Source organism: Notolabrus celidotus, chromosome 3, assembly GCF_009762535.1.
Source record: "Notolabrus celidotus isolate fNotCel1 chromosome 3, fNotCel1.pri, whole genome shotgun sequence".
NCBI classification, from domain to species: domain Eukaryota; kingdom Metazoa; phylum Chordata; class Actinopteri; order Labriformes; family Labridae; genus Notolabrus; species Notolabrus celidotus.
The window spans coordinates 19,571,527-19,584,111 of NC_048274.1; the positions used below are offsets into that span (position 1 = coordinate 19,571,527).

At 38.7% G+C, this 12,585-nt stretch overlaps 1 protein-coding gene across 1 annotated transcript; it reads right to left on the reverse strand.

Annotated features, from left to right (window-relative positions):
• Positions 1–148: 148 nt before the first annotated feature.
• On the reverse strand, positions 149–12,404 carry ap3s2 (adaptor related protein complex 3 subunit sigma 2). Its single transcript, XM_034680718.1, has 6 exons — positions 12,214–12,404; positions 10,421–10,512; positions 8,469–8,580; positions 6,638–6,709; positions 3,086–3,193; positions 149–1,171 (listed from the first exon to the last, which is right to left on the reverse strand). Exons 1-6 carry the CDS (start codon positions 12,280–12,282, stop codon positions 1,046–1,048), a joined length of 579 nt encoding a protein of 192 aa, XP_034536609.1. The 5' UTR covers positions 12,283–12,404; the 3' UTR covers positions 149–1,045.
• Positions 12,405–12,585: the final 181 nt, after the last annotated feature.

The window sequence follows — 12,585 nt, forward strand, 5'->3', positions numbered from 1 at the left end:
CAAGACTGCTAACTCATTGTGGTAGAAAGCGCTGCATCTTATCCTCAGAGGTGCAGAGTGTTCAGACCATGACCACGAGACTCAACTTACCTGGTGACTAATAAGAAAAACGCCAAGTTGTTGTGAATGAAGCAGACAGACTCAGGGATTTGTATTCTGATATCTTTAATTTAACTTGCCAAGGAATGTTTCTCACACATAAAGCTGGCGTACAATATCTGATTCTATGTGGCCTATACAGCCAATGAGACACAAACACTTTATACAAACACTTAAATATAAAAAAGGTCTTTGTAAGTCTGCAGTTTCTTTAAACAGATGTTGGCAAGATCCTAACACAGCACATTAAAACTCGGCTGTAACAGCATTCACATTCGCTGCACTGTGCACAATCAGCACCCAGGAGAACAATTATGTTATTCACAAATCACAAGGATGTCAGAGACACACTATGTTACAGAGAAGGAAAAATAAACTGTGACAAGAGCCAAGCAGAGGAGTCTAATCCCACTCTTTACACACACACAGTTGGAAGAGGAGTTAAAGATGTGTTTGAGTAATTACAGTCCAACACAGAAGCCAGGGGATTTTATTACAGAGTACTGTGCAGTGTCCAAAAGCTAGAAGGGGAATGTTTTAGACAGGAGGACCGGTGATGAATGTCAGAGATGTAGAAGAGCGTGCCAGAGTACACACATGGGTCCAACACCGATCATTTTTCATTGGGACAGAATGGGAAATCAACCGGAGCAAAGAAAAGCAGAAAGTACAGCAAAAATACACAGACAGTAAAATGACTATTGGTGCTTTTTGGGATCAACCTCTACATTATTGTGCAAATCCTTCATCTGAAGTTATCTGTAACCTGCGATCAGTAGAACTCAAAAATATGATGGCTCATCTCTCATTCATATGAGAAGAATAAGTTGCTGTGGTTCCATGATGCATTTATGAAAACACTTTTCTCTCTATTTCCAGCAGAGCTGGGTGGAGGGGAGCTCCGTCAGTAGTACATCAGCCCTGCAGAGCTCAGCTGGATTGCTGTTTAGAACGGGGAGAGGCTCGGTACTTTGATATTGATGTCTCCAATGTTGATGTTGCGGGGAATCTCAGGCAGGTTCATGTTCTTCACAGCAGACACGGCTCGAGCAGGTGCAGCCGACAGACCTCCCTGCCAAACCAAAAACACAGAAACACCTTAGAGCCGGAGTTATCTTATGTAATCATGGCATTGTTAAAAGTATTGACATGTCTTTAACAGATAGAAGGAACGATCTTATCTTATCTCTGCCTACTTTACTGTCACCAATTTATGCAACAGTGCTATTTATGTTTCACCCCATTTAAGATATGACAGCCAGACATTTTTTCTCATCAGTTTAATTTCCCTCTGAATAAAGCAGCTCATGGATGTGAAACTTTCTAAAGGCTTCACTCATATTTCAGGTACACTGAGAGAGCCTCCGAAAGCATTTTAATGCATCAACGGAGAGAAGAAAAAATCTTGCCCACAACTAAACCATAAGGGTTTAGATATTAACACCACAGTTAGTTAGCCTGATGTACCTTGGATTGTTGTTGAACATCATTTAGTTAATAAGACACTTAGTGCATGTGAATCGGAGGTGGTTGGATTTTCAACATTTTGAGTGGCCATGAGCCGTCAGATTCAGAATAATCAAATAAACATGTTGATCTTCAGGGGATTTAACACATTGAAGTCTGTACAGGTGAGCAGGAATACTGATGTGTATTTAAAAACGGTGCCACAAGCCTCAACAAGGTTAATGTGCAAAACCGGATAAACTGCCTTAAGTGATGTCATTGAATCATCTCTATTGGGAGTTAAAGACTGGAAGTTCAACATCTAAAATAAGTACCTGAAGGGTCCAGGATGTCACTTAGAGCAGGGGTTCCCAAAGTGTGGGTCAGGACCCCCTGGGGGGTCGCGAGACACAAATGGTGGGTCGTGTGATGTCTTCCAGAATTTTTTTTTTTTGCGTATCTAAAAATACTTATTATTGTTATTATTTATATTTGTTTATTTACCTTGATTTCTTATGTTTATCTTCCTTTTTGTTTGTGATGTTAAATATTATTTTTATTTTTGTATTTTTTTGTTTTTACTTTAATTTTTTTCTCTGTTGGTTTTGTATTGCTTACATATAATTTGTTAACTTGTGGTGAACAAAGAAATACTGAAAAAATGCAAAAAAAAAAGTTTAAGTTAACTAAAAATAGTATATTTTATCCCTTATAGAAAAAAATATCGACAAAATTAGTAGCTAAACTTGAAATAAAACCTAGAAAATAGAAAATGTAATGAGTTTTCTGCCTTTCTTTTTGCCAGATGACCCCTAAGTTTAGAGTTAGTGAACATTTAATTATCAAAAGCATCAGTAGCAGCAGGTTAATTCATAACGGCACAGGAAACACAGACACATGTTCATATAGGAAGGCTAGTTTTCTGCAGACCAGCTAAATGAAGCCACATTAAATCACTTTGAGGGACAGTGGGGGTCTCAAGTCTTGGCATCTATATTTTGGGGGTCACAGGCTGAAAAGTTTGGGAACCCTTGACTTAGAGTTTAACACATCTACATGTCCAATGGAGAGGTGGTGGCCAAGCTGCATTTCTTTAAGTAGACCTGAATAACTTTCACCCCCTGCTGTCTTTGTTTTTCTCTGCTATGATTAATATGCTAATATAGCGAGCTAGCTAAGCTGACTTTCCCATTCCTGATAACTGAGCCATATTATTTTCTGATGGTCAGATATTTCTCTGACCACAGGAAAGAGGCATCACCGAATGCAGACTCGTCTGAATAATTGAACAAATGTGAGGAGTAAATTCGGAGTAGTTAGGCTAACAATGCCAGGAAGTTGCATTAAAGTTTAATGCTTGATTCAGACGTAAAGTGAACGGTAGCTTGTGCAGCTGCCTAAGATTCAACAAACAGAAAAGATTAACCTCTATAAAAATAATAAATTAATGTATTTGGAAAAGTTTGCTCTTTCTGGTGAGTCCATGGGCTGAAAGACAACAATGAAAACATAGTACTGAAAGTGCAGCTAACAAACTGACCTCTGACTTCTCCATGCGGTTCTGCACTTCCACCTGGGCTACGATCTCATTCATGTTGGTCTCTAGCACCATTCCCCCCATCACCACTTCTTGCAGGATATAATGGACCTGCAGACAGACGTTACACAGCAGTGAATACACAGTGACAGCATGTATGTGTCAATTCAGTCATTCAAGCAGAGCTCTGAGCACAAAGCTTGCTGTGACTCAACACTCAAAATACACGTCTAAATGCAACAGAGAATTGTGAAGTCAGAGAAGAAACCCAACAATAAGAACTGGATTACACAAAATCCCACAAACAGGCTGCTAAATGCAACCAGATGTCACTATTCCAGGCTGTATAGAGTTCAGTAAATTACGATCAGGTCTTGTCGAGCAACTCAGCTCCCTCTGTTTCTTCACAACTGATACAAAAGGATAAACGGGAACAAAATGATAGAGTGATTTTTCGTGTCTGTAAAATCACTCCAAAATAACGACTCACTAGGACACGGTTTCAATTTCCCCTTTCAAGTTTAGATGTGGGAATTTCTGCGGGCAGGGAATATTTCTGGGAAAATGAGACTGTCTTCTGTTGCAGACCTACTTTGAGGTTAAAGATGACACAGTGGAAAAAAACAAGCAAATCTGGACCAGGTTAAGTTTTCCACAGAGCTACACTCATACAGTTAAACTTGCATAACACTTCGCTTGAATAGTCATAACTCTGACAAACCACAAAAGGGAAATCAATCTAAACTCTGTGTGTTTCCTGGACAGACCTGTGAAAAGTCGGTTTAATGATCCTGCATACGTGTGAAAACAGATTTACACAGGTCAGTGTTGCCCAGCTAGGACAGCCTTCTGAGAGTTTACTCTCTACTAGAAATATTTCCAAGTTTCATCTTGGGACATTCCTCAGGCCAAACCCCACCGCACCACATGATGTCAATTTCCTGCTGGGAAAATTAAATCAAGATGGCCGTAGATGTGTCTGATTAGTTTCAAGCAACACTTCTTGCTCAACTCCAGGGAGAGAAAAGGAGGACTTGTTTTAGTCAAATACGATAAATAGCTTCATTTTAAAAAGGAGTCTGTTTTAAGTCTAAAAGCAATGTAATTAAAAAAAGGAAAACAAGTTTTGAAGTAGAGACCTTGAACACAGATCATCCTTTTAAATTTCTGATGAAAATCTCTATTTCAAATCCAAACGAGCCCCCAGGCACCGACAAATGTCTCTCCAGGAGTTGAGCATGTCAAGAAGAGGATGTATTTCAGAGCTGTAGAACCAATCATTCAAACTCTTCATCATGAAAGAGCTTGATAAACACTTTTCAAAGAAGATGAAAAATAGACATTTGGAACAAGTTGCTGCTTCAGATGAAAAAATTAATTTCTGAAAATTGAAGCAGTAAACAGCAAATTAAAATCACATGTGAGGGTCAAAAAGAGCTCTTTTCAAACATGTATTAGAGCCCTGAATCAATGCAGACATAAACCAAAGGAGCTGTGTGTGAGAACACAAATGTCCAAATCAGTTTATCCACACTAAACAGACTCAACCCCACCAGCTTCCTACCTGTGATTCTGTGGAATGTCCTATTGAGGCAATGTGTGAATTTAGCATGCAAGTAATTAACCATTTTAGTGCAGGGACATGACGATGATGATGATGATGATGATGATGATGATGATGATGATGATGATGATGATGATGATGATGATGATGCATGGATTGTGGCTACTTTGTACTGTTTTCTGCTTCCCTTTTTTACTACTTCTCACTCTTTCATTTATATTTTGGATTATGTGCAGTAGAGGCTGACATTTTTTTGAGAATCCCGCAGGTCACGGGACTCCTGCGGGATGGGAGTCAAATTTGCTATTAATCATGTGATTGGGACAGTACAGGATAAAAAGTTAACGGGAGCAGACAGGAGTGGGAAGGTCTAGAGGGACTGTTGTTAAGTCTTACTTGTGACAGCAATACGTTTTCTTGGTTCATTGTGTGTAAACTGTAAACATTAGATCACAGTTTACACACCTGCTCCACCAGGTAATGTGGGAATCTCTCCTGCTTTCCAGTTTAAGTGCCTCCTCTTTTTTTCCGGTGCATTAAATCGCCTTTGCCTTTGTAAACTCTGGCTTATGAAGGTGTCCATTTGTGTCCGCAGTAAACGGCATGACATTGGCGCGGTCAGAATCCCCCATTATTAAGTTGAGTTGTATTTTTATGACTTTGAAGCTGCAGACCTGAACAGCTGATTAGGGCACTGCAGGCGGAGGGGCACGTCTGTTTTGCGTCCGCAAATAATGCAAAAAGGAACAGGTTTTCTGATATGAAGTGAAAGTGAAGTGCTGACAAAAATCAGTTTTCCAAAAATCAGGTACGGTATGTGAATTATGAAGGTAATGCCTTTATGCACTTTTGTTCGTTGAGGTATGTATTGCCTAAAGACTGAGAAAAAAATGGGAGCGGTACAGGAGCAGGAGTCATTCTGAATGGGAGCGGGATGGGAGTGGGAGTCATTTTTACCGGGATTGGGACGGGACATGAATTTGTTTTTACTCTGGCCCGGGATTGGGATGGGCCAATTTTTTTTTCTGTGGGAGTGGGACCCTTGTGTCACCTTCTAGTGTGCAACTATCTTTAAAGTGTTCTGCATACCCCTTCATGGTCCACCAGAACCAACAACCCCACATGCCTGGACATGTACAGAGCAAATTCAGAGAATTCACTATTGAGAGGGACCTTATAATAATGCTTGTGTTATCATTATTGTAGTTTGGTTGGTTCATGCATTGTCTCCTGCTTATCAAAGGCTTGGTTGCGGTGGTAGAAGGCTAAGCAAGTTGACCCAGATGCAAACTGCCTCAATACATGCTGAAGGTGCCAGCTTAAAGAGGCCAAGAGATCCCCATCATCTGAAACTCTCTTCCTCCTGTCTGCGCTCTGAGACCCTGTCCATGAAGACCCAAAAAAAAGCCAAACTGTGACCAGGGGCAAACCCAGCAGAGGGCCAACATGCACCTGGAACATGTCTGACTTTGTGCCAAACATCCAGCACTGGAACTCCATATTCCTGCAGTACACCTCTCAAGACCCCTGAGGGACACAATTGTAAGCCTTCTCAAAGTCCACAAAACTCAAAAAGACTGGAAGGACAATCCTGAAGTCCTGCAAGGGTACAGACCTGCTCCATGTTTCAACGAACAGGACATTGACATTGATCCTCCTATATATGAGATCAGACATGTTCAGCAATGTAACTATACGTCTGTGTTATCTATTATTATTCTTGTTTCCCTTTTTGTCTCTATCCTGCTCTCTTTTTGAATGCATTGTCCTCTATTCCTGTGTCGGCTCATCCAGTTGCATCAGATGGCCTGTCACAGATGAGCCTGGTTCTGCTCCCGGTTTCTACCTTGGAAAGGAAGTTTGTAATCCCTGTGCCGTTGCCACATGCTCATTCACAGTGGATCAATGTCAGGTCTTCATGTGCCTACGTGTGAGCGGGAGAGACGTGGAAGGTTATCATCATAGAATAAGCTGCTCTGTTTCACACTCACCTTGTCCATGTGAAATATGAGGTCCAGTTCACAGACGTTTTCAAAGCATTTGTCCAGCGTCTCCACGAACACCTGCAGGGAAAAGGATTTGGAAAGTCAAACACATCAGATCTCAAATGAACACTTGCATACTGAAAATGGGAATGATTAGGAAACAGTATCAAGATCAATCATTAGAAGGGATTTGTATAACACGTCGTAAAATGCTGACAGTTTAGCATTTTTAAAGATCCTCAAATCATGGTCCACCTCCATGTTATTCATGGTATTGTGAGCTCCTTGTTCAATGTAAACAGAGAAAGATTTCAAACAGTGCGGGTGCTGCATTGATCATAAGAGCTGGACAGGCTATCACACTTTACACTGATGTTAAACTGATGTTACTTAACATGTTAGGCCTTTGATTGTTTTATGCGTCGAGGTGTTACATCTTGTGTGTTTTAGAAGTGCAAACAGATTTCCTCACGTGGGCGATAAGATAAGATAAGATAAGATAAGATAAGATAAGAGAGTCCTTTACTCGTCCCACAACGGGGAAATTCAAGTGTCACAGTAACAGAGTAGACAGTGCAAAATAAATATATAAAGCAAACAAGAGCCTATAAAGTAACAATTAAGATTAATAGAGATTTAAATCCAGTTTACGGCTCTGATAAGAGAGAACATAACTGCACTTCACGTGATCACTTCAAGGACTGTGTACAGCCAGAATCAGACACATCAGTGTTTCCCTATTCACAGTTTTATTAGTTTATGACTTCTTGTCTTATCCAGACAGATTGTCAGTGATATCACCAGAAGAGTGAGTTTCATTTCCGACCAGCACCAGTATGAAAAGAAAGCTTTAAAGACAAGGGCCAAAGACGATTCCTGTTCCCCAAAATTAATTAAATACAGATAATGAAATGGAAAGTGCTGGATTATTAGTAACTGTCATTTAAAAAGATGATGTATTGATATTGTGCTAAAAATATGCGTTTGATAATACTGTGTAACTAATTGATTCATAGTAGGGGGCAGCAGTGGTTCTTTATGCTGGTTGCTGCCCACCTTAAAACAGAGGGAACATGAAGAGCAAATCATGTTGGAGAAGATGAAAGCTAGGTACTCTACCCACACCCAAAAAAAATGTCCTCACCAGTTTGAAATTTTTGGGGGATTTCATGAATACATGAGGTTTTGTAGACACTCCAGTAGCTACAAAAGAGGGAAACATCACCAACCAGTTCACCTACCTCTGCCTCCATCATCCTTTAGATCTCATCATGATAGAGATGGAAAGGTGTGGTTAGTTTGAAAGCCTCAGCACAAGGAATGTAACACTAAGTTGACAGGTTTCTTTTCTCTTGGTTGTTTGTATTCCATAAATATTTTAATAATATCATCACTATGATTTATTTGGGCCACAATAATTGTGAGGTGAAAATCTGATCAGCCCTACTCTGAATTCTACTAGAGGGATAAAGGCTATACTATACACTTCAGAGCCCTGTTGTTCCAACATTTTGTTCTAAAAGCTCCAAAAGGTGTTCACAAGGAACTACAAGGGTAAATGTAAAAGTTTTAGCTCGTAACTGATGTTTTATTTTCACATCCTTCATGGTGATACTGTTATGCAATTGAGACCACATCCATTAAGATAGAAATCATCAATAATGGAGCGAAGGTGAGAGAACATGATCACTCAGAACTACTTAATACAGAATTAAATGTCTCCCAAAACAGAAGAGAGACAATGGATCCCCGGCAAGGATGAAGCTTTCTGGTTTCATTTTGTAAACTGTCACTCATCGGTGTGTCTGTAAGTCAGGTAAACAAAGTAGAAGCAAACCTGGATGAGGTCCAGAATGCCAAGCTCACTCTCAGACGAGTCCACGCAGAAGACGAAGTAGAGGGTCGCGTAGTGTCGGTAAATCAGCTTGTAGTCTGAGCCCCCGATGAGACTGCAAGAAGATACAAAGTGTTTCTGCTCAAGAGTAATCAAGACTTGCCTTGAGCTTTGGTAAGGTAATTGTTTTCTATAGAATGAACATCAGAGCTAAGTTATTGATTTTTTGAATGTATTTGGATCCTAATTGGCCACAACTGAGGGGGCAACTGCTCTTCCTGTGGTCCACACATGCATGGTATATGCAACATGTGATTAAAATCCACACAAAACAGAACAACAATAATATTTAAAACAACAGCACAATCAAGATGACACATAAGACACACTAAGAAGACCAAGATGAACTTGAACTTACAGAATGATCAAGATGTTCTTCATCAATAAAAATGTATTTGTACTCTGCAGCTTATAATACTTATCCTCCGGCTCCTCTCTTTTAGCTGTTCCTAAGAGCAGAACTAAAACATTTGGTGACGCTGCTTTCAGCCACTACGCTCCCAAACTATGGAACAGCCTGCCGGAGGATCTGAGAGGAGCTGATGGAGATATTGAGACTTTTAAACGTAAACTAAAAACATATTTATTCAGTCTGGCTTTTATGTAGGGTTTAACAATTTTATTACCTACCTTTTATTAGAATATTGATTTAAATGTTGCTTTATTATTTTAGTAATTTTAACTGTTATCTTATTCTATTTTTATGTATTTATTCATTCATTTATTTAATTTTATTTATCTACTCAGTTTTATTGATATTTTTCAGCCTTAGTTTTATTTTTCAACTCTTATCCTTACCTTTTAAATCTATTTATTTTAACTATTTTTATTTCTTAATTTTGATGCTTTAACTTATTTTAATTACACATATTTTATTTTGGTGTGCATTGGTCTCTATTTTATTTTATTTTTATGTTGTTCTTATTTTTAATTTGTATTTTTATTAGTTTTATTATTATCATTATTATTATCTTCCACTAAAATGTCTTAGCATTGTTTCATTTCTGCTTCTTTCTTGTTTTCAATCGCTGTAAAGCACTTTGGGTTGCATTTTATTTGTATGAAAGGTGCTATATAAATAAAGCTTGATTGATTGATTGATTGATATTGTCAAAGGAAGCTCTGTGACTTCAGATATTTATTTAACCTCTTTTTAAAAACAGTTTTATTGGTTAAACTTAACTTAAGAAATGAAAAGCAGTGACAGAGACCTGGTTGACATTTGTGGGTTTGCTTCCATCTAATGGTTACAGTCGTGTTACTGCATTTACACCGAACTGCTCATTAGAGGCTTATCTTTGCTGCCAAGTGACGTCAGCATCTGTTGGTGTCACAAAAGCGGGCCAGTGTTTACAGTAGCTGGTCCACAAAGAGATTCTGACATAACTTCTCCTGAGTCAAAACACAGGTCTTTCGGTTTCTGCAAACTTGAACGCTGAAGTCCCCATATATGAACTTTCAGAATTATCTGACACTTTGCTCAGAGATAAATTTAATCTGACCGTTAAATTAAAACTCATCATAATTAGTTTAAGCTCAGTTAAAGAAGCTTTTTTGACTGTAGAGTATTTATATGCTCATATATAATATGACCATGTCATTACTCTCTTCTCAAAAGGATTTTTTTTATTCCAAAGTTTCTTTATTTTTTTTTTATGCACAGACAAACACAAAGTAGATTTTGTGACATGTAGCAATTGGAACAGAGTTCTGTGGATGATGTTATAAAACACAATAACCAAAACACCCTTAAGATCCCACCCACCCCATAACATTGATCACTTCACACACACCTCACATCCATACCGACATTAACAAGGGATAAACAGACAAAACAAATACAAAAGAGCAAAAAGACATTTTTTGTTCGTAACAATAAAACCCTCCTTTCTTACCTCCCACCCTCCAAGAAGTTGCAGACATTGTCGTCTCTCTTAGACACCAAATGGAACGTTTCTCGAATGATCTGCTGCTGCATGTCCTCCGCCTGGAAGAAAATATGTTACAAAGTTTGCTAAGCTGCAAGCTTTCAAGGAAATGAAGAACAATAATTTGATGATTTTTCTTTAAATGTATTTTACTGATAAGTGGTAAAAATCTAAACTGGGTCAGCAAGTTTTATAAAAGTGTTTGTTTATTTAAACTCAAAAGTTTTTCATGCATTCTGAATTGCACTCTCACCAATAACAAATAAAAGAGTAAAATCAAGAGTAAAATAACATATTCCAGGTCAGGGTTGTCAAACATGCGGCCGCAAGCCAAAACCGGCCCGCCATAGGTTCTATTCCGGCCCGTGGAATGACTTTGCAAAGTGAAAAAATTACAGAGAAAACATTAACTGCAATTTTTCAATAAAAGTAACTACTATTTAAAATTTGTCTTCTGGGGTTCACATAAAATCATAGAGCTGACTGAGCGCACCTGAACTGCGCTTTTTTCCAGACTTTTTTTCTCAAAGTGAGAAAATAGATTACTTGCTGTTTGCATAATCTGGTTGAGATTCATAAAGACTTTTCAGAGAACTATAAGATGATCCTCTAACCACTAACACTAGCACTACACCCCTGCATACAACACTGTCCAGCAAGCAAACTGTTCATGCTGGAGCTGAGGGGTCCATAATGGTCAACTTTAACTTGTTCATTATTATAATCTGTCTGTTCTTTAGCAGTAAACATTACACTCTGTGTCAGGTGAATGGGTAACCTGTGTGTGTGTTTGGTGTGTTCGCAGCAGGTTTCAGGGCTTAAAGAGTAAAATATTTGGCCCATTATGAGACTCATCATGGCAAAAAATACAACAGCTGTTTCTGTAGAAACATAGTTCATTAAATGTGAACACTTTCAGAATGTACTTTTTTGCACCAAAAAAATGAGTTGTTGTTGTATATAAGTTATTATGTTATGATTTTAATCCAGCCCACTTGAGATCAATTTAGGCTGTATGTGGCCCCTGAACTGAAATGAGTTTGACGCCCCTGCTCTATGGGTTGTGGTGGTGATTATTGGCCATGAGGAAAATATGTGGTATCAGCATTGCCTCTACTTGACTGACTCATGAAACAGAGCCTAGGTTTGTTAAAGGTGGTAATGATGCATGGGCTGCGGAGGTCACTTATAGCTATGAGATAGGTTATCAACAGGGAACCAGTATATTGTATTTATTGCAAAAAGCCTTTTGTTTATTTACTAGACCTAACATATAAAGACTCACCCTGAGTCTAGTGCCAGAGACAAAAGCTACAATGTAAAACGACATGATGACAATCTAAAAGTCACTGATTACGTGAAAACAGGCCAATTTAACGTGGTGTCAAGCAAACAAGGTAACCAGAGTTTGATTTCTGTGACATTGTATCTAACCTTGCGGGGTGATCTTTCCGGGTATAAAATCTTAACTTATTTAATAGAGATGTCTGTCTGAGCTGGAGGAAGTGAAACCAGCTGAATAAGCCTGATCACTGTATGATGTCCTCTACATCACAGCTATCTGATGCCAGATAACGTAATCTACAGATGGTTGTAACTCACTTTTGGTCTAATTATTTAAACAACAAACCTATGAACTATTTGGAAAATGTCTAAAAGGCTGACATGAACCATGAACCCACAACTGACGAGTCAAATAAGAGAGTCAACAGCAAGAGGAACTGCTAATGTTTTGATCTACAATCCCCCCAAATACTTACAAAATACTGATAGAATCTGATCAGCCGCGGCTTCCCGTGGTTGTTGAAAATCAAGATAGCTTTAATCATGTTTGATTCGCTGAGTTCTCCACTTACTTTAATAATTTAATTATATGATATAAAGATTTAGACTGTTATATATCATTAGCTGAGGTGCTAACTGACGGCCTCTCATTTGCCGGATGACTAATCGCTTACATCCGAGTTGAGTCACCACATTCAACAGTCGACCTCACACAAGCATTGCAGCTCTTTTGTTCCGGGTAGTTCAATGAGTGCGTTTATTCATTTTTGACGTTAAGGTCTGGCAATTAAAATTTTACTGCTTCAGCTTTGGCATGCAAAACTCCTATGACCTTAGAAACAGGGTTT